Source organism: Dermacentor silvarum, unplaced genomic scaffold, assembly GCF_013339745.2.
Source record: "Dermacentor silvarum isolate Dsil-2018 unplaced genomic scaffold, BIME_Dsil_1.4 Seq333, whole genome shotgun sequence".
Classification (NCBI taxonomy): domain Eukaryota; kingdom Metazoa; phylum Arthropoda; class Arachnida; order Ixodida; family Ixodidae; genus Dermacentor; species Dermacentor silvarum.
In genome coordinates, this window is record NW_023606066.1 from 15,587 (window position 1) to 36,902 (window position 21,316).

The 21,316-nt window shown below is 50.7% G+C and overlaps 1 protein-coding gene across 1 annotated transcript in view; it reads left to right on the forward strand.

Annotated features, from left to right (window-relative positions):
- Positions 1-21,316, forward strand: part of LOC119434945 (probable cytochrome P450 12a4, mitochondrial) — a 163,319-nt gene that overhangs the window by 9,714 nt on the left and 132,289 nt on the right. Inside the window, exon 3 of the mRNA XM_037701946.2 lies at positions 6,982-7,182. Coding sequence (XP_037557874.2) covers positions 6,982-7,182 — 201 coding nt within the window. The remainder of the gene's footprint in view (positions 1-6,981; positions 7,183-21,316) is intronic.

Genomic DNA, 21,316 nt, shown 5'->3' on the forward strand with positions numbered 1-21,316 from the left:
GCCGACGGGAGTACACCTGCCGTACTTGGAATGTGCACTGCACGCATCACTTTTTCTGGTCGCCACACATCTGTTCTTTTTGCTGTTCTAGAACAGTGCCCCCATGACCTCATCTTGGGAATCGACTTTCCTATCCACACACGCTGCCCTTATTGACTGCTCCGCGGGCCTTCTCCGGCTAGAACTTCCTTCGTGACCCGACAACGTCGATGCTGGCCCACCCCGCCTACGCTCCGTCGAGTTTCTTCGACTGCCTCCGCAAGCCGCAATATACGTCCAGCTTTCAGCCTTTCCGCCCCTACCTGACGGCGACTACGTTGCCTGCCCTATTCCTGAGGTCGCCATGACACGCAACGTCGCGCTCCCCTATACGGTGGTGACAGTTGCAAACAACGGCACCGCCTTTCCCATCCTCAATTTTGGCTCTCGACGCAAGTTCTTCCTCGCGGCATATCACTCGCTCATCTGAACCCCTTGGCCATCCACACGGTTTCTGCGCTGACCACAGAACCTCCACCGGATTTTTCACCGCCATCATCGCAGTCAGGTTCGTCCTGCGACCGCTTCGCCCGCATGATATCAGGAGACCTCGCGCCGGCACAGTCCGCTGCCCTTCGCCGCATGCTGGTTTCCTACCAGGATATCTTTGACTTTGGCGACCGTCCTTTGGGCCAGACTTCCGTCGTCACCCATCGCATTCATACCGGCGATACGAGTCCTATTCACCGACGGCCTTACCGTGTGTCAGCTCCGGAGCGTGCTGTCATCCAGCAGGAAGTGGAGAAAATGCTGGGCAGAGGCATAATTGAACCCTCATGCAGTCCTTGGGCCTCTCCCGTCGTACTTGTGAAAAAGAAGGACAATAACTGGAGATTCTGTGTAGACTACTGCCACCTCAACCAGATTACCAAGAAGGATGTGTATCCTCTCCGCGTATTGATGACGCACTGGACTGCTTGCACGACGCCAGATATTTCTCTTCCATCGACCTGCGCTCAGGATACTGGCAAATCGCTGTGGACGACCAAGACCGCGAGATGACCGCCTTCGTGACTCCTGATGGCCTCTATCAATTTAAAGTGATGCCTTTTGGCCTATTTAACGCCCCTGCTACTTTCGAGCGCACGATGGACTATCTTCTTCAAGGCATCAAGTGGTCCATATGCCTTTGCTACCTGGACGATGTTATCGTTTTTTCGACTACGTTTGAAAACCATCTCACTCGCCTGTCCACCGTCCTTGATGTTTTTCGCCGTGCTCGTGTTCAGCTTAACTCGTCGAAATGTCGCTTTGGGCACCGTCAAATCTGCGTAGTCGGCCACGTTGTTGACGCTGCAGGCGTGCAGCCAGACCCTGACAAAGTCCACGCGGTTAGTCAGTACCCTACTCCACGGTCGGTCAAGGATGTCCGGAGTTTTCTTGGCCTGTGCTCGTACTTCCGTCGTTTTGTCCAGAACTTCGCGGAAGTAGCCCGCCCTCTAACTGGTCTACTCAAGAAGGACGTCGTTTTCACTTGGGGTCGTGACCAAGCGGACGCCTTTTCATCGCTCGTTGCCATCCTAACGAACCCACCTGTTCTAGCACATTTCGACCCGTCAGCCAGCACGGACGTTCGTACCGACGCCAGTGGCCACGGTATAGGCACCGTCCTTGCACAACAGCAGCACGGCCTCCACCGCGTGGTCGCCTATGCAAGCCGCCTTCCGTCGCCATCGGAGCAAAATTACTCTATCACAGAACGCGAGTGCTTAGCACTCGTCTGGGCCATCGCAAAATTCCGTCCGTACCTGTATGGCAGGCACTTTTCAGTTATTGCAGACCACCATGCGCTTTGCTGGCTTTCCTCGCTCAAGGATCCCACTGGTCGCCTTGGCCGTTGGGCACTCCGCTTGCAAGAGTACTCATTTTCTGTTTTCTACAAATCTGGACGGCTTCACCAAGACGCTGACTGCTTGTCACGATACCCGGTCGATCCCCCTGATACACTGGAAGATGAACCTGACAGCTTTGTTCTGGCCATTACAGACTTCGTCCACATAGCTGACGAACAGCGCCGCGACTCATCTTTGCGCCCTATTATAGACGGTCTCAACTCACCACACCTGACCCTTCCCTACGGATGTTTGTGCTCCACAATGACACCTTACACCGCTACAACGCCCGGCCTGACGGCGCTGAGCTCTTGCTTGTTGTTCCCGCGCATCTTCGCTCTACTGTTTGCGCCAGCTTCACGATGCACCTACGGCCGGACCCTAGGCGTGTCACGCACGTATGATCGCATCCGTAGGCGCTTCTTTTGGCCTGCTCTCTACCGTTCTGTGCGACAGTAAGTTGTGGCTTGTGACCTCTGCCAGCGACGCAAGACTCCTGCTCTACTGCCTGCTGGCAGCCTTCAGCCCTTCGACATCCCTGATGAACCATTTTTCCGGGTGGGACTCGATCTTCTAGGGCCTTTTCCCACGTCAACCACTGGCAATAGATGGGTTGCAGTCGCTACTGACTACGCAACGCGGTACGCTGTTACACGAGCACTTCCCACCAGCTGTGCTACTGATGTAGCCGATTTCCTTTTTCACGACGTCATCCTGCGCCACGGTGCTCCTCATCAGTTAATCACGGAACGCGGCCGCTGCTTCCTGTCTAAAGTAGTCGACGACATTCTTCGTTCTTGCAAGACCAATCACAAGTTCACCACTGCGTACCATCCACAGACAAACGGCCTTACTGAACGCCTCAACCGTACTCTCACAGATATGCTTGCTATGTACGTGTCTGAGGACCACCGAGACTGGGACATTAACTTGCCTTTTGTGACCTTCGCCTACAACTCTTCTCGTCACGACACAGCTGGCTATTCACCTTTTTATTTACTGTTTGGCTACGACCCACCATTGCCTCTGGACACCATACTTCATGCCCACGCAGACACATCCTCTGCCTATGCTCGTGATGCTCTTGCCCGTGCTGACATCGCCCGTCAGGTTGCCCGCGATCGCTTGTCGGCTTCACAGGTCAATCAAAAATATCTCTATGACCGCCGACACCGGGAGGTGAACTTCCCTCCAGGATCGCTCGTCTTGCTGTGGTTCCCGTGACGCCGCGTTGGCCTATGCGAAAAACTCCTCTCCCATTATGCTGGCCCTTACCGCGTCGTACGCAAAGTCAGTAATGTGACCTATGAAATCGCTCCGCTAAACCCTACTTCGGCCTCTGCAACAATCGCGAGTGACATAGTCCATGTCTCGCGCCTTAAACCATACCACTCTCGGCCCGGGCCCTAATTGCACCGGGACGGTGCTTGCCGACGGCGGGTTGTGTCACGAGCGACGTTCCTGTGGTCGGTGCTTGGACGATGACGACGACGACGGGTGGTTTTCTGGTGCGCACGCGCTCTCCTGAACGATTGCTGCAGCGTTGTGCGCCTTACGCTGTAAATATATCCATTGTATATATATTTTCCCCGTAACAATATCATATTGGTTAGAACATGTGGTTCCGCAATGCAATTCATTAATTGAAGCTTTCTTTGCGTGGTATCCCCGGTGGAGCTCTCTAGGTGGTGACGTCCTGGGGAAATATGGCACAGAAGGAGCACAAGCGTAGTGACAAGTTAAAATAGCGCTTGACATGGACGTATCGTATAAAGATTCTAGTGCAGCCCACGATCCTCCCTCTGCTCTGGCTCCCTCTTAACATCTTCTATTGCTGAAAGCTTGCGGGACGGAGGTTTGCGGGTCGACAGCTAATATTCTTGCATTGGTGTGTAGTAAAATCTCTGCACTCGCTCCTATACAAGGTGGAAGATGTCGGCTCGCTTTGCGGTGTTTCATCTCAAACAGCGATCTGTAGATATATCTGGAGCGCCATGACAAAAAAGTTTCGCTTTGGAAAAGAGTGAAAGCTTAGCAGTTTTTCAGAGCCGCGTTCGTCCTTGCTCTCCTTAAGCAAGGTTTGGCTGTTCGTCCGTGTTCCTGCAGAATAGGGTCCGGCGGCCGAATTCAAAAAGCGTTTCTTTCTTGGTGTTCTTCGCCACTGGTTGGCCGCCTTCTCTAATATATGTCCAGCCTCAGGATTTGCTGAAATGTCCTTTTACGAACAATTGTAGCGCCTTCTCAGGGGTACGAGTTCAGGACCCGTATTCACAAAGCATTTGCGTAGTGCCAATTGACAATAGGCAGTTGAGCAAAAATTGTTACTGGGCCCTTGGTCGGACACAATGTCAACACAGCGGGCATCAAGGCTCTTTCACAGCTTGAGTAACTTCGGCTTAGATTCAACGCTTTGAATTGAATACGAACACGTATATAGTGGCATCCTACTGCTTATCCTCATCAGCACTCACTATACCCGTGGATACTTCTGTCTTCTCTCCCTCTACAGATAAGAGTAGCAGGCTAGAAGAAGAGTAGCAATTATATGGAACTGTAGGCGCATTTCTGCCGTCACCGTGAGGTTGCGTGTAGTAAAGTCCAAGGGCGATAAACTCGTCGCCGCGCGCTATATGCTTTACGTGCGAGTGAAAGCGTGCGAGCGTGCTTCAATCTAGCGCACGAAAGGGAGAAAAAAAGTTGCAGTGGCTTAGCTCGGCTGTGCCAGGATATACGTAGCGTTAGCAAAGGTTCAGCTAATTATTCTTAGCTTTCCTGGTTGTCTAGATTGTCAAGGATTAGCTTGATTGTCATGCTTACTGCTGCTCCAATGACACACACGCGGTATACGTATTATGTGGCACACTTTGTACAAACCCGCGCCACGGTTTCAGCCCACTGAGGCGCCGCCGCTAAACTCAACGTTTCACGCATGGCACTACTCAGCGGCGTCAAGTCTTTCATGTGCCATATTCTTTTGCACACGTCGCACACATATCCAAACGGATTGTTTACGAAGTCCGTCTGGAAGGTCCGAGTCGCACTGGCGCTTTCGCTGAGTTTCACAGTATATCAGTCGATCGGCGAGCCTTGACGTCATCGACGGCGTTTTGTTGTTGCTGCAGGGGTGGTCGGGCACGTCGCTCAGCCTCCTGGCGACGCCGCTTTGCTAGACGTTCGTCCATTTGCTCCAGTGTCTCCGCAGCACGTTTAGCCTTCTTCTGTTCATTCCTCCTATGCTCAACCGCTAATTGCCAGGCAACTACTTCGGGATCCGATGAGTCAAGCTTCTCCGTTCTTCTGCGCTCTGAGCAGCATTTGCGCTCTCCTCCATGGCTATACCACACTGGCAAACGCCAGTCAGAAGCGCAGCGGCTCCACGCAGTGTCAGACGGCGACTGCACAGCGAGCGCGCGCCGGCGCCAGTGCGTCTACCACGGCTACGACGTCACTCCTCTGGAATGCGCAGACCGGCGGCGGTGAGTCGCGCGCGGCGGCGGCGGAGTGCGCGAGAGGTGCCGGCTCCGGTGGCTCCGGTGCGCAAGCCGTGTGACATCACTGATCCTTGCGCATGCGCAGCACGGCTCTTGATGTGCCGCGCGAAACGGGCTTGGCTAGGCCAGTGTAGCTAACGCTACAAAATTCTGCCCGGAACACCAATGAGAACTCTGCCGACCGTGAACAGTGGATGACAAGAGTGGCGTAGAATGAAGCATAATTTGCTACAAACTTGCGATCTTGCAACTTTTGGAGATATCGCAGCTGCGTACAACGTATGGAAACCTTTGGGTGATAACATTTTTCCTACAGTGTTGCAGTCAAGATTTCGAGATCCGGAGCACAGCACAGAAGCATTGCCGTCGCGCGAAAGGCCGTGGGGGTATGGGAGGGAGGGAGGGACGTGGGGCGACGCTGCGCTCCGGCACCAAAGGCCTATCTTGCAACCGGCCACAAGGGGCACTTTCCACTCAATCTCCCACGCGCAAGCAAGGAAGCGGGAAGCCAGCGCCGGAGGGAGCGGGGCGGAGGGAAGGGGGCGCACTTCTACTCTGCCAACAACCACGCTCATCGCTCGCCCGCACCGTCTCTTATCTCCACACGGCTCTGACCTTGTTATGTGCTGTGCATTCGCCGCTCAGTTTCCGTTGAAACGATAGACCGCACGTACCTTCGCCCGTTGCGGCGTATGCGCTCGCTGCCAGCGTTTTGACGGTCGTTGTCTGCAGTCATTCAGTGTTATCTATTCATGTTTGTTTGTGCGCGCTCACACCACGCTTGTTCATTCAGTTAGTAATAGTCGGGCCACATTTTCCAACGCACGCTACACATGCAACGCTGCCCGTATCGGCTGTGCAGCGCTACAGGTGTGTGCCTTCGCACGCGCTGCCTACGGGAAGCGCCTCTCATCAACACCACCATTTCACACGCGCCTTCTCGTGGTCATCGAGTCTCTCTTCATGTCGGTCTACTTACGCCGCAGCACACCTGCTTACTTAATCAGCTCATGTTTACTACAATTCATATTGCTAACAAGCCGCTCACCTTACTTCGTATGACATTGCTGTGTTGCTATCGCACTCATTGCTTCGCCCTTAGGGCGAAACTGTGACAATCCTAAGTTTTAAAATGCCGCCAAGCCGGCGTTTACATACGACTTCACCAGGTGCCGCGACGTGTATGAAATTGTTGCACGCTACACTTCCGGTTATCTACGGACGCACTCTCCTGGAACCAAGCCTATAACAGCTTCGCTGTAAAATCACAACACAAACTTCGACGTACGCGCTAGCGGCGCACAACCAGCACAACTGACAACAGCCGGAATGAGCGACAGATCAACGATGTCAGCGGCGACGCTTCTTTCGCGTGGGCTGACCCAAGTGGCGGACCTTTGCGCACTTGCCGCCTCACGGCAATGCATGGCGCGTGCCGCCGCTGAACACACTACCCCCTTCTAGTAGACTTTAAACTCGAATGTCCGTATGCTTCTTATAGCACTGAAACTAATTAAATATATATATATTATATATATATATATAATGCTACATACGCTGCGCATCAGCGGCACTAAAACTACGTACCAAGAAGTGACCTGCCTTTTTATTTTCTTTAGCAATCATGATGGTATCCCTGGAAAAAAACTCGGACTACTTGGCGGAAGCGTGAAACGGGACTCGGAAGCGGAAACAATCTTCTACGCCGTCGACCGCATCTTCAATGGTCTGGATGCACTCGTGACGCACTTCCCGTACTACCGCTACTTTCCGACGCCCACGAGCCGCAGTTTCAATGGTGCCGGAGATGCGCTTGTACCGTGAGTCAGCTTGTACCGTAAGCTTCCTCATTTTCTCTGTAAGGAGTGAACAGCCGCAACGAAACGAATGGCCGAGAAAGGAGTTGGTGCAATAGGCAAGACATATTGTCACGTTGTAGTGACGGTAGCAAAAATGTCAATCGCGAAACCAACTCATTGTTGGGTGAACTTGTGCCCAGAAAAGTAAGTGGAACTAGAATCTCAGTCGGCGATCGTCGAAATAAATCTGCGGGTGAGAGCGTCGGCTATTTATACTTGACTAATCGAAAGTTTCAGTGTAATCAGTGATTCGCGTGCAAGTTCTAGAATGTAAAACACTATTCGTGTCACGCATGCATTCTGATTAGAAAAAGGTTCGGTGTCAACACAGGCAACAGATAGAATCGGCTACGGTAATAGAGAATGGTCTGACACATGCAGGGGTGAGCAATAACGTCTAAGATTTGTTAGCCGGTAAAAAGCCGTCACCGGAGAAAGACAAATAAAGCACACGTGTAAGTGCACCCTCCTTAATACTTATCCGCGGGATGCTGCAAACAAAACGAAAAATTGTCACAGTTTCGCCCTAAGGGCGAAGCAATGAATGCGATAGCAACACAGCAATGTCATACGAAGTAAGGTGAGTGGCTTTGGTAGCAATATGAATAGTAGTAAACATGAGCTGATTTAGTAAGCAGGTGTGCTGCGGCGTAAGTAGACCGACATGAAAAGAGACTCGATGACCAAGAGAAAGCGCGTGTGAAACGGTGGTGTTGATGAGAAGCGCTGCCCGTGGCCAGCGCGTGCGATAGACACACCTGTAGCGCTGCAATGCCGATCCGGGCAGCATTGCATGTGTAGCGTGCGTTGGAAAATGTGGCCCGACTATTACTAACTGTGGTGTGAGCGCGCACAAACATGAATAGATCACACTGAATGACTGCAGACAACGGCTGTCAAAACGCTGGCAGCAAGCGCATATACGCCGCAGCAGCCAAAGGTACGTCCGGTCTATCGCTTCAACGGAAACTGAGCGGCGAATGCACAGCGCATAAAGGTCAGAGCCGTGTGGAGATAAGAGACTGTGCGAGCGAGCGACGAGCGCGGTTGTTGGCAGAGTAGAAGTGCCCCCCCCCCCCCCACCGATCCCTCCGGCGCTCGCTTCCCGCTTCCTTGCTTGCGCGTGGAAGATTGAGTGCGTTCGCTCTCCGTGACAGCGTGCGTCCCCGCACGCTTCCGCTCGGGCATACGGCGCGCGGCAAAGATTTTACCTATACGAAACCTCACGGCGACGGCGACGACGACGGCGACGCCGACGGCAGAAATCCGGTGGAAGTGTCCATATAATTGCTATCGCAATAAAGCACACGTAATAATGTGAACTAACAAAGAAAGTAAAAATTTAAGTGTTCATGCACATTACCGTGAGTAAAACGGCTTAAGGCGCGCTACATGTACGACTTCCCGTAATGCACGGCGCCGCTGTGATCGTGTAATGCTGCCGGGCACCACCTCATAGTCCAGCGAAACAAGTCGTCGGAGTATCTTGTATGGTCCGAAATAACGTCACAGTAGCTTTTCACTCAGTTCACGTGGGTGTATCGGGGTCCAAACCTAAACATCGCCGCTGGGCTGGTATTGCACGAAGCGTCGTCGAAGATTGTAGCGCCGGCTGTCGGTCCTCTGCTGGTATCTGGTGCGCACGCGGGCGAGCTGTCAGGCTTCTTCGGAGCGCTGGAGATAGGTGGCGATGTCGAGGTCTTCTTTGTCGGTGACGGGCAGCATGGCATCGAGCGTCGTCGCTGGGTTCCTTCCCTAAAACATGTTGAACGGCATCATGTGCGTCGTTCTTGCAGCGCCGTGCTGTAAGCAAAAGTTACGTACGGAAGGACGGTATCCCACGTCTTGTGTTCGACGTCTACGTACATTGCTAACATATCAGCAAGGGTCTTGTTTAGGCGTTCCGTTAGACCATTCGTGTACGAGTGGCAGGTTGTTGTCCCCCGATGACTCGTCTGACTGTATTGCTGGATAGATATCTTGCTTAAGCTCCGCTGTAAAACCAGTTCATCTGCCGGTGATGACTTCTGTGAGGCCATGCAGGAGCAGGATGTTCTCCAGAAAAGATTTAGCCACTTCGTCCGCACTAACCTTGGCTAAGGCTTTCGTTTCGGCGTATATAGCACGGTAACATTTATTAAAGAGGCATATTCTCACAATTTTGCTCATCTATAAATAAAAGTTACGTAGAAACCTTATTGGAGCAATCTTTAATAAAGAAACATTGTTACGACGCGACAAAAACAAGGTTTATTGAACAGACTTCAGGGTGAGCCTCCGACGGGAAACACCGTTCTCTTTCTCGTCTTCTCCGCTGACACTCCTTCGTCTTCTACTCATGCGGCTACATTGACTGTAATATTGCTCCAATCCTAGACGAAGCCCGCCGGGCAAGTCAAACTAAGTTCTCGGAGTTAAGGGCTTGAGATGAGCGACGTGCACAACCTCAGTCTTGGCGGAGCGCCGTCCAGTTGCGGTGTGACGCGCCAGTCGATAATTTACTTCACTGAGCTGGTCAACAATAACGTAAGGGCCAGTATAGTTGGCGAGAAGTTTCTGACTCAGGCCACGTTTGCGCACCGGACACCATAGTGATACTTGATCCCCTGGAGAATAGGTGACATCTCGATGGTGCCTGTCGTACCGTACTTTTGACCAGTCTTGCGTAGCCAGACTTCTTATACGGGCCAAGCGTCGAGCTTCTTCAGCGAGACACAGAGTCTCGGCGATCGTGAGATAGTCATGAGTGGAGAAAGAAAATATGGTGTCCAGTGTGTGACGCGGTGGACGAGCGTAGAGCAGGAAAAACGGGCTGTAGCCAGTAGTCTCGTGTTTTCCAGTGTTAAAGCCGTATGTAATGACGGGGAAAATGTCGTCCCAGTTTTTATGGACCAATGCGACGTGCGTGGACAACATGTTCACTAGTGTGCGGTTCATACGCTCGGTCAGCCCATTTGTTTGCGGGTGATACGGTGTCGAGTTGTCGTGTGGCGAAAGCTGGAAGCGCAAAATCAAAGCTCTTCTACGATCGACATCTGAAGTAAACTGGCGGCCGCGGTCGCTGATGATGGCTCGAGGAGGGATGTGACGGAGAATGATCGAATGCAGCAGAAAAAGGAAACTTGACTGGCGGTAGCAGATGGAAAAGCAGCCGTCTCGCAGTATCGGGTCAGATGGTCGGCACATACGATGATCCAACGGTCCTCTTTCTATGAGCTGGGAAGGGACCCAAGAGGTCAATTCCAACTTGCTCGAAAGGAGAGCTCGGAGGCGTCAGTGGTTGTAGAAGGCCGGCTGGTATCGTAGTGAAGTGTCTGTGGGCTTGAGATTGAGTGCGACTGGCCTCATATTTCAGTCGACCGAGGCATTCGGAGCCAGTAAAACCTTTCTTGGGCACGATGAAATGTACGCGCTGCTCCTAGATGTCCAGAGGTAGATCGTCATGCATGGCTACCAGAATAGTGGAGCGTAGCTTCCCCGCAACTTCAAGAAGGAAGCGGGCACCAGTGGTTGCGAAATTCCTCTTGTAGAGGAGGCCATCACGAACACAATATGTTCAACTTGTTGTGGAGTGATGCGCAGCGTTTAAAAGCGGCTCTAAGCTGAAGTCTTCCGCTGCTTCTTCTCAAAGGTCTCTGTATCAGAAATGCAGGTGCCAAAGAAGTAATCAAATGGTCAAAGTTATCCGCATCACAAGTGTCGTGTTTAGCGGCATTCGCGAAGGCAGTCAGAATCAGCGTGTCGCGACCACTCTTATGAAACTGTGAAGTTGTACTCCTGGAGACGTAGAGCCCAGCGCGCGAGTCGACCAGAGGGATCACGAAGGTTGACGAGCCAGCACAACGAATGGTGATGTGTGACGATTGTGAATGGGCGTCCATACACGTACGAGCAAAAATGACCGCTAGGCATTCTTGCTCCGTAACGGTGTAATAGCGTTCAGGCTTACTTACCGTATGACTCGCATAGGCAATGACGTGCTATTTCCGGTCGCATCGCTGAACGAGACGCCACCGACCCCCACTCCACTCGCATCGGTGTGGATCTCTGTCGGTGCGGCTGGGTCGAAATGCCGAAGGTGGGACCCGTCAAGTAAGAACTTCAGTTGACGAAAAGAAGTGTCGCACTCGTGAGTCCACTCAAAAGCGGCGTACTTATGCAGAAGACAGGTCAGGGGATAGGCGACATCAGCGCAGAGATCTAGGAAACTACGAAGCTTTTAACAGACCGAGAAGGCTTAAACGCTTCAACAGCTGCTGTCTTTTGTGGGTCAGGTCTGATACCATCCTTTTCTACGAGATGGCCAACACCAATGCCTGCCGCTCACCGAAGGGACATTTCTTAGAATTCTAGGCCGGCGTGTTCGATGCAGTCTAAAACGACTCTCAGGCGCCTGTTGTGCTCTTCAAAAGTGCTTCCAAAGATGACAACGTCGTCTAGGTAACAGATGCAAATATTCCATTTGAGGCCTTGAAGAATGGTGTCCATAAATCTCTCGAAAGTCGCGGGTGCGTTGCAGAGCCCAAACGGCATGACGTTGAACTCAAGAAGGCCGTCTGGGTTTATAAGGCCGTCTTTTCTTTGTCCGCCGGGTGCATTGGGATTTGCCAGTACCCCGATCGCAAATCTATTGAAGTAGAATATCGAATGAAGGCAATCCAATGCGTCATCTATCCTTGGAAGAGGTAAACGTCTTTCTTGGTATAGAATTCAGACGGCGATATAGTCCAAACAAAATCTCCAACTACCGTCTTTCGTTTTTACAAGTAACTGGAGCAGCCCACGGACTGGATGATTCCGGATTACTCTTTCTGGAGCATTTCGTGAACTTGTTCGTCCATTATCTTGCGCTCTGACGGTGATACTCGATAGGGTTTCTGTCGAACCGGCTGCGTCGACCCCGTGTTAATTCTGTGCTTGGTTCGAGACGCAGGATGGACGGCGCGTTATCCCCCTGGGCGAAGTCGAAGATGCTTAAGTGCTTAGTCAGAACGTTCATTAATGTACGGCGCTCGTCCGTGCTGATTGACTTGCTGATCACCCAGTACAATCTTTGAGTCTTCTGAGCAAACTTCAACTCGTTTATGAGGAGCATGTGCGAGCACGGTGCCTGGCTCGATCTGTCCACTCTGAAGAAGCAAGCTTCATGCCAGCAGGTACCACTGCGTTCTCGCCTGAAGGGTTGGCAATCCCTAATTTAGAGCGTCACTGAGCCACAGACACAAGAAAATGTGCTAGAAAAATATTCTTCTTATTTCACGGTAAATACGGAGGCTCTACTGTGGCGTCGAAGGCCTGACGATTGGTAGTAGCGCAGTCCACCGACACACACACAGCTGACAAAGCAGGCACGAGAGTGCACCTCACAGGCATGAATGCGCCGTCCTCGCTTGGAGCAGCCTGCCTGAGCTCGTAAGAAATGTCACCACACACAAACATCTCCCTGTTCGGCAGTCAATGGTGCAACGCACATCTGTACGAAATCAATACCTAATATAACGTCATGCCAGGAACGGGGGAGAATTGTAAATTCAGTTGTGAAAACTTGGCCACCCAGTGACACTTGTGCAGTGCAAAAACCAACAGGCCGCAACGAATCCTCCCTCACGCCGTAAAATGTAGCCACTTGGTTCCATTGAAATACCACTTTACGTCCTAATAACCTTTTGAAAGCGACAGTCATCACAGAAACAACATCACCAGTGTCCACTAACGCCAATGTAGAATCACCATCAACGAGAACTTCCACTTTGTTCTTGAACATAAACACAGGCGGAGGCATATCTTTCAGCAAAGAATCTCCGGCGACCTCACCTCCATTGGCCGCGCTCTCTAGTTTTCCGTCGGTGGGGACCTTGAACGACGCCGTGGTGAGGGAGACCGGTGCAATCGAGGAACAGGAGGCGGCGTCACGCTACGGTCGGAGGCAGGTGAGCTGTCCCTGAAGTTTCCTTGCCAAAAGTCGCTGTTAGAATGCGATTGGGCCATGGAAGGCCATTGCGTGTTGGGCGCTGGGGCAGCAAGTTGATCGTACCGAGGCCTTTGGCGAAGAGGAGAAAAACGGGATATATTACCAAGAACGCCGCAGATGTAGCTTGTCGGAAGCGGACTGCTTCTGCGGTAGTCTTTAGAACTGTCAGAGACGTCAGCACGCCTAGGACGAATGACTGGGTCGTAACGCGGAGCATTGCTAGTGGTGGGGCGTCCAGAGGAACGGGCGTAACGAGAGCGAGGTTCAAATCGGGTATCCGAAGAGTAGTGGCTTCTCGATGCCGGTGCGTGTCGGTATTCTGATACATCCGCGACGTTGACCGACGGTTTCCATGCATTCAAAGGTGAAGAAGTAGCCGGGGATTGCGAAAAGGAGACGCAGGCGACGTGCCGTCTCGTTGTGCCTGTCCAGCTCTTCGCGGACGATCTGTCTTATGGTCGATGCCAGGTCAAATGGAGAGCTCATGTCGGTACTGGCCACTGTGGTAACATTGGCCAGTCGGGCAAACTTCGGCGTTATTCGGGGCATCTTCAGCGCTTCGAACGTACGGCAGTACTTCATCACATCAGACACTGAAGCCACACTGTCCTTGCCGATCAGGAAATTGTATACATCCCTGCTATGCCCTTGATCAGGTGCCCGACCTTGTCTTCCTCGGATATTCTTGCATTAACTTGCTTGCACAATTTGAAAATCTCGATGTAGGTAGTGCAAGTCTCACCTGGTTGCTGTGCTCTGTGTGCCAGGGTGTGCTTTGCGCGTTTTTTTTTTGCGTCCGAGTCACCGAAGCATTCCTTTAGCTCATGAAGGAAACGTTCCCACGTCGTCAATAATTCCTCGTGATACTCAAACATCAGGGCAGTGTCAGCGAGTGCGACGCTACTTTTAGTCAACTGAAGTTCTTAGTGACGACAGTCAGTGCAGTCAGTATTGCAGTCAATATTACAGTCAATGTAGCCGCATGAGTGCAGGACGAAGGAGTGTCAGCGGAGAAGGCGAGAAAGAGAACGTTTTTGCCTGTCGGAGGATGCTGCCCTGGTGTGCCCTATCCGGTCCTCATCCGGGTTTGCTGACAAGTAGCCGGCGGTTACTTTTGTTACCTTTATTGTTTCCTTCTTATCCCCTTGAGAGACTGTGGTGGTTATTGATAAGGTGATGTCTGCCTCATCTCCGGGCCAGAGGGCTACCCTCTGGTCTGCTTCTATTCCCCCTCAGGATCTACCGGTGGAATTGTTTCTTCGCAGTGGAGCCAGTTGCGTTCCTGTGGCTTTGGTACCTAACAATGGAGAAATTATCCGTATGAAGAACCCCAAGGCTACTCAATCAGAACTTCGAGCAATCTCATCTCACTTTCAGCAAATCACCGAGGTCAGACAGTTTGGACATGGGGGAATCCTTTGCTGTTCACCAGACCAGGCATGTGTACAGGATCTGCTCAAATGCACTAACTTTGCCACGCAGCCGGTGAGATTTCTCTCTCCTCATCTAGCTTGCTGCAAAGGCCTAGTCCGCGGTGTGGACATGAGCTTAACTCCACCAAAATTCTAGAGATATTTTCTGCAGCAGGTGTAGTTTCCGTGTACCGCTGTACCAGACTTGTAGACAATAAGAGGGTCCTACAGAAACAATCATAGCGACATTTGCAGGGACGGCTCGCCCATCAGAGATAAAGACATGGCCATTAATCTACAGGGTTGAACCCTAGCTTAGCTCCACGGTGCGGACACAGCGCTAATGCCTGTCGTTCAAGTGCTGGATGCCGATTATGCGGAGAAGAACATGATGCCACCGATTGCACGTCTCAGCAGCACTCATGCTGTTTATGCAATGCGAATCAGCTGCCGACTACTCCAACTGCCCTGCCAGATCAAAAAATAAATCCAGGTGATTTAAATAATTGAGAGGCGGCGGTGCTCTCGTCGAGAAGCTCTTGAAGAAATCCAGAGCAGGACCAAGGTTATGCCGGTGTAACAGCCCGTCAGTCATTCTAAATGGATCCGTCAATGCCCAGGCAATTACAGCAGCAACAGAAAAAGCGATGGAAAAGGCATTAGAAAAAATTCTACTAAATCTATCTGAATCTTTGGCTACAGTAATATCAACGCAATTGGCTGGTATATCTCAGACAATAAAAACAGTGTACAAAATACGACCGCCTACTTGCAACATCAACTAAATATCAGACAGCTCTTCCTTCTAACAGTTGGATTTCAGTACGTCCTTCGACTTCCGCTCAGGTTGATCATGAATACCATTCCGATTCAGACTCTCTAGGCAATCGAGATGTAGATATGGACACTCGAGTTCTTAAACGTACAAGAACGCCTAACAAAATGCCTCGTTCTCCGAACTGTAAAAAAAAAAAGTGTGTGAAAGAATCACTTACGAGGACTGACTTTCTAAAAGACAGTATCCTGGACCAAGCAGTTGCGGCTGCTTGTCTACCGTCAACATAGGGTGCCTGAGGATACTGCAGTGAAACTGCCGGTCAACACTTTCTGCAACTACAGATTTATTATATTTATTCTCCCAACAATCGCCAGACGTTATACTATTACAAGAAACTTGTTTGTCCGCTTACCAAGACTTTCATTTAAACAATTTAAGTGTTTTCGATTGGATAGATCTTCCCGGGGTGGCGAATTAGCTTTTTTTCATTTCGTCTAAATTGTGTCATAAAGCTAAAATTTCGCATCATACCCTATCATCCGAATGTGAAATCTTAATATTAGAAATAACTATTCCGGGTTGCGCCCCGCTTTCTATAATTAACTCCTACTTTCCCGCTGGAGTGCAAAACGTACGCCCACTTGATGTTGCAATAACATACTGCAAAAAGAACATATTGCTTGCGGGTGACTTCAACTCACATCGTGTGTCATGGGGCTTCCGCACGGACCCATCTGGAAAACGTTTATGGCATTGGGCTAATGTCAAAAATTTTACACGTTTAAATGCTAAAGTTGCCACTTTGTGCGTTCGCAGCACGATATGTCTAGCTTTGACATTTGCTAGCTCAGGCATTTCCATTTGTTCTTGGACTGTGGTTGATGCCGCCACTAGTAGTGACCACCGCCCGATTGTCATTGATATTAACAACCCCCTGATTTCTTTGAATAAACAAGCGCATACATTCGTGGACTATTCAAAATTTAAAAATAATTTACAGTCAACTTTGTCTTCTAGGACAGATATGGAAACAGATATTAAAGCGATGAGCCTTTGTGCAATTTTGAAGGGTACTATCAAAAATCAGAATTTGTTGTATCATCAACAAAAGAGCGCATTGATTGTCCATGGCGGATTAGTGATTGCGCACGAGATTTTCGACGCCGAAAAGCTGCATGGACCAAACTTATTTCCAATCAGTGCCCTACTAATTGGAGTAATTATAAATATGCTGCTGCTACGTTTAAAAGAAGTTTGCTTAGCGAAGGATAATTATGATGAAAAACGGTACAACTTTTTATCGAAGAGTGATAATAAAAAGCATTATTTAGGTTTCTTTGCTCTCATAAGGCCTTTCCAGTGCCCATAAATATTAAATCAGTGGTTCTGTCACAAAAGAATAATTAGAATCATTAAATAAGAACGCAAAAGGCTTAGAAGAGCGTTTTACAACTCAGCTGCAAGTAAACTTCGTAGGGTTTCTATGAGGGGATGATTTTATAGAGGTATCAATGGAAGAACATCAGCACGTAATTCTGCCATTCCGTGGCACAGCTCCGGCCAGATCGCATTACATCAGGCATGTTAAAAATATTATTTGACCTCTCCCCACGAGACCTCTCCAATATTGTTAACTACTCCCTCATGAACGCATGGATTCTTCCTGACTGGAAACTCGCAAAAATAATCCCCCCGCTCAATAACCAAGGAGCAGGATTGGACCCAGATAATATAAGACCAATCGCATTAACCTCGAATGTTGTAAAATTAATAGAAAGGGTAGTGTACGTTCGTATTACGAAATTTTTAACGGATAATACATTATTGAGCCCATGTCACATTGGATTTCGACCCGGATGTTCGATATGGCGCGCCCATGTCGATTTAGAGGAACGCATTAAGCTTGCACGGCACAGGTGGCAGTATGCAGTTTAGTGACCCTTGATTTAGCTAAAGCCTACAATAGTGTACAATATGTCATACTCCTTAACGTTTTAAATAGCATGGATTTGCCTCGATATATATATTGGATACATTAATTTCTAAAGGATAGAAAAATTTTATTGTTCCTAGCGTGGCTTGGTGACAAAAATATAGTCAAACAAGAGGAGTTCCCCAGGGATCTGTCATTTCTCCTATTTTGTTTAACATTTTACTAAGTTCAATCCCATTGTGCGATAGTGTACAAGTATACGTCTATGCAGACGACATAGCATTCTTCGCGTCTGCGAGTGATATTCACTCATTACAGAGTACCCTGCAGTCATACTTGGGAACACTTGAAGCCTGGTTTGCGAATATTCCAATGTCGCTCAATGTTAACAAAAGCGCCTTGATTGTGTTTCCATTGAATGTACCAATTAATATCTCTCTCCAATATCATCAGGAAATTATTCCGTAAGTTGACTTTATCAAGTATCTCAGTGTAATATACGACACAAACCTGAGCTGGCGAAATGACATTTATCACGTTAAATCTAGGGCGACACGCACTGTTGGCATGATAAGCAAACTTCGCCGACATCGCTCTGGGCTACGCAAAGACACTTTAATGATGATTTATCGCATGTACGTTCGTCCGATATTGGAATTTGGGTGCGTGCGTATATTGGAATCTGGTGGGCCAGCGTACAAAATTAACCCCCTGGTTCTTCTAGAACGGGAGGCAATTCGGAATTGTCTCGGTTTGCCAAAATTTGTAGCTAACAATGTTTTATATCAAGAAGCACGACTGCCTACACTTTCCTGCAGATTCCGAATTCTAACAGTAAAAACATATTTTGTAGCGAAGGATACGAACGCCATAGTGGGTCATGCTCTCCAGCCCTTTCTAGTGGGTCGATCCCTCCTGCGCTCTCCTCGAGAAACGCCGCTCGTGCTGAGAGCTCGGGCCTTAAACTAATGGCTGGTGCCTAATAAACGCCTTTACAAGTGCTGGAGAGTTCTTCTGCCTACAGCGTGAATCCTGGAGCTGCGATCCCGTACCCTTCGCTCAACCATCCCAGAAGACTCATCCCAGCAAGTGCCACCGACCCCATCCCCGCAAGCGCCTCCTCAGTCTGTCATGTGCTCTGGTGTTGCTCGCCACAGGGACCCTGCCATCTTGAGCGGCGCGGACGAAACCGATGTGGAGGACTGGCTGACAACGTATGAGAGGGTAAGCGGTCACAACAAATGGGACGACCCCGCAAAGCTAAGCAATGTTATCTTCTATCTCGCGGATGTCGCCAGTCTCTGGTACAGCAACCATGAGACCGATTTTCCGACGTGGTCTTCGCTCAAGGCTTCTTTGGTGGCGGTGTTTGGTCGCCCTGCGGTGCGCAAGCTGCGAGTGGAATCGCATTTGCGAGAACGTGCACAGCAGCCGGGTGAATCATTTACCAGCTACATTGAATAGGTTCTGGACTTGTGCAAACGAGTCAACGCGACGATGTCGGAATCCGACAAAATCAGAGATGTCATGAAAGGGATTGAAGACGATGCGTTCAACATGGTACTTGCGAAAAATCCTCAGTCCGTGTCAGACATCGTCACTCTATGCAAAAGCTACGAGCAGCTACGAAGGCCGCGCTCCTCGACACGTCGGCCTTTATTGCGTGACGAACACATTGCTGGTTTGGCTACCATCTCTGACCAGACTGGACTGCTGAGAGAAGTGAAAGCGTTCGTTCGGGACGAAGTTGCACGCCAGCTCTCTTTGCTAACCTTCGCTCAGCCGCCGCATGTGCAACAGCCCGCAACGAATGTTGTGCCCGGGCTCCGTCGCGTGATCGAGCAGGAAGGAAATCACCGAGGTCTTGCCAGACCAGCATCAACATCGTCCTGCGGCCGCTCCACTAAGCTGCGCCGATGTCGTCGCGGCGCCCCACCATGTCCCGACGGCTGCACCACTCAGCTACGCTGAAGTCGTCGCGAGGACTCAACCACTCTCTCCGAGTGTGCCGCTCCGTTACGGCGACGTTGTGGCTAGTCTCCGACCGCAGCCAGCCATGCCGTCATACCAGCATCCGCCCTGTACAACGTGACCTCTTACATGGATGGGACCTGCCCCAGCGAACCGACGGCCTACTTCCGACAACTGGCCGATATGTTTTGCGTGCGGCTATGCCGGTCACGTTGCTCGTTATTGTAATCACGCTCAGCCGCCTAGCGCCGCATCAGCCGTGACAAGCCAGTTCAGCCGTCCATATTACGACCCCCATTCGGCTATGTCACCAACTTTGCGCCCGACGCCAACTACCCGCCGTTCACCGTCTCCACGCCGTCGCTCAGTGTCGCCGATGCGACCCCGTCCCGTAACTCGGGACGAGGAAACTAATCGTCGCAGTCCAAGAGGCAAGGGCTGCGGCGCCGTCGAAACGCGAAAGTCCTCAACGAAGTGTTTGTTCACGGTGTTCGCGCATCTGCACTCGCGGACACTGGAGCCGCCGTTTGTGTTATGGACGCTAAGCTTTGCCGCCTACTTCGGAAAGTCACGACGCCCCTTTCTGGACGGTCCCTCTGCACAGCCAGTGCTCAGAATATCCACCCCTTAGCGGCTTGCACTGCTCGTGTTGTTATTGACGACGTTCGGTACGCCATAGAATTCATCATCCTCACCTCGTGTTTTCACGTCGTTATCCTCGACTGGGATTTCCTCTCGCGCCACAATGCCGTTATCTATTGCGCACGGGCCGAGATGGAACTCTCGCCGCTGTTAGAATTGCCGATTACCGACAATACGTCCCTGTCGAGGAAGTAATTGTCCACGACGACATCCACGTTCCTTCCAACACGTCAACGGTCGTGCCCATGTACTGCAGCGGAATCTCAGACGCTGTTGTGCTGCTGTCTCCATCTGGCCGCTTCCTTACTCGGACAGGCCTGCTGCTACCTTTTGCGACAGGGGACATCAAGCAGGGCTACAGCACCATTTTCGTTTGCAACCCGTTCTCATACCCTGTCATGCTGCTCCGAGGGGTATGTCTAGGCAATGTAGAAGCGATTGAAGACGTGCCAGTTATGGACGTGCCCGGTTAAAATTACTGCGCTAGTTCTAGTGCACTCACTGTTATTTCTGCCTGTGAGGGACCGTGCAGTGATGTTTTTTGTTCTTCTATTGCCGATGACCTTACGCCGGTCCAGCGATCTAACTTGTGTGCCTCTTAGAAGAATTTCGTTCTTGTTTCTATGTCGGGCAATCTTCCCTAGGCCGGACATCAACTGTTACTCACCGCATCGACACGGGCTCGCAACCGCCATTGCGGAAACGCCCGTATTGTGTATCTTCTGCAGATCGTCGTGACGAACAAGTCGACGACATGCTTCGCCGCGAGGTGATACGACCTTCCAACAGTCCATGGGCATCCCCTGTGGTCCTCGTTACGAAGAAAGATGGTTCTGTGCGGTTCCTGTCGACTACCGGCGCCTCAACAAGATCACACACAAGGGTGTCTACCCTCTCCCGCGCATAGACGACGTCATTGACAGTCTACAAGGCACAGAATTATTTTCATCTTTAGATCTGCGCTCAGGGTATTGGCAACTGCCCATGGCTGACGCCGATCGGCCAAATACAGATTTTGTAACATCCGACGGCTTATACGAATTTAACGTAATGCCTTTTGGACTTTGTAATGCACCGCAACGTTTGAGCGCATGATGGACGGCCGTTCTGCACGGCTTGAAGTGGCACACATGCTTGTGCTATCTTGATGACGTTGTTGTTTTTGCGCCGGACTTCACTACGCACCTTCAACGCCTACGGTGTGTTTTGACGTGCTTAACAAACGCAGGCCTACAACTAAACCTAAAGAAGTCCCGATTTGTAGCTCGGCAGCTGACAATCCTCGGTTACGTCGTATCCGAGGATGGGATACTCCCCGATCCAGCCAAGCTTCGGGCCGTCACCTAATTCCCTGAGCCAACTTCCGTCAAAGAATTGAGCAGTTTCAT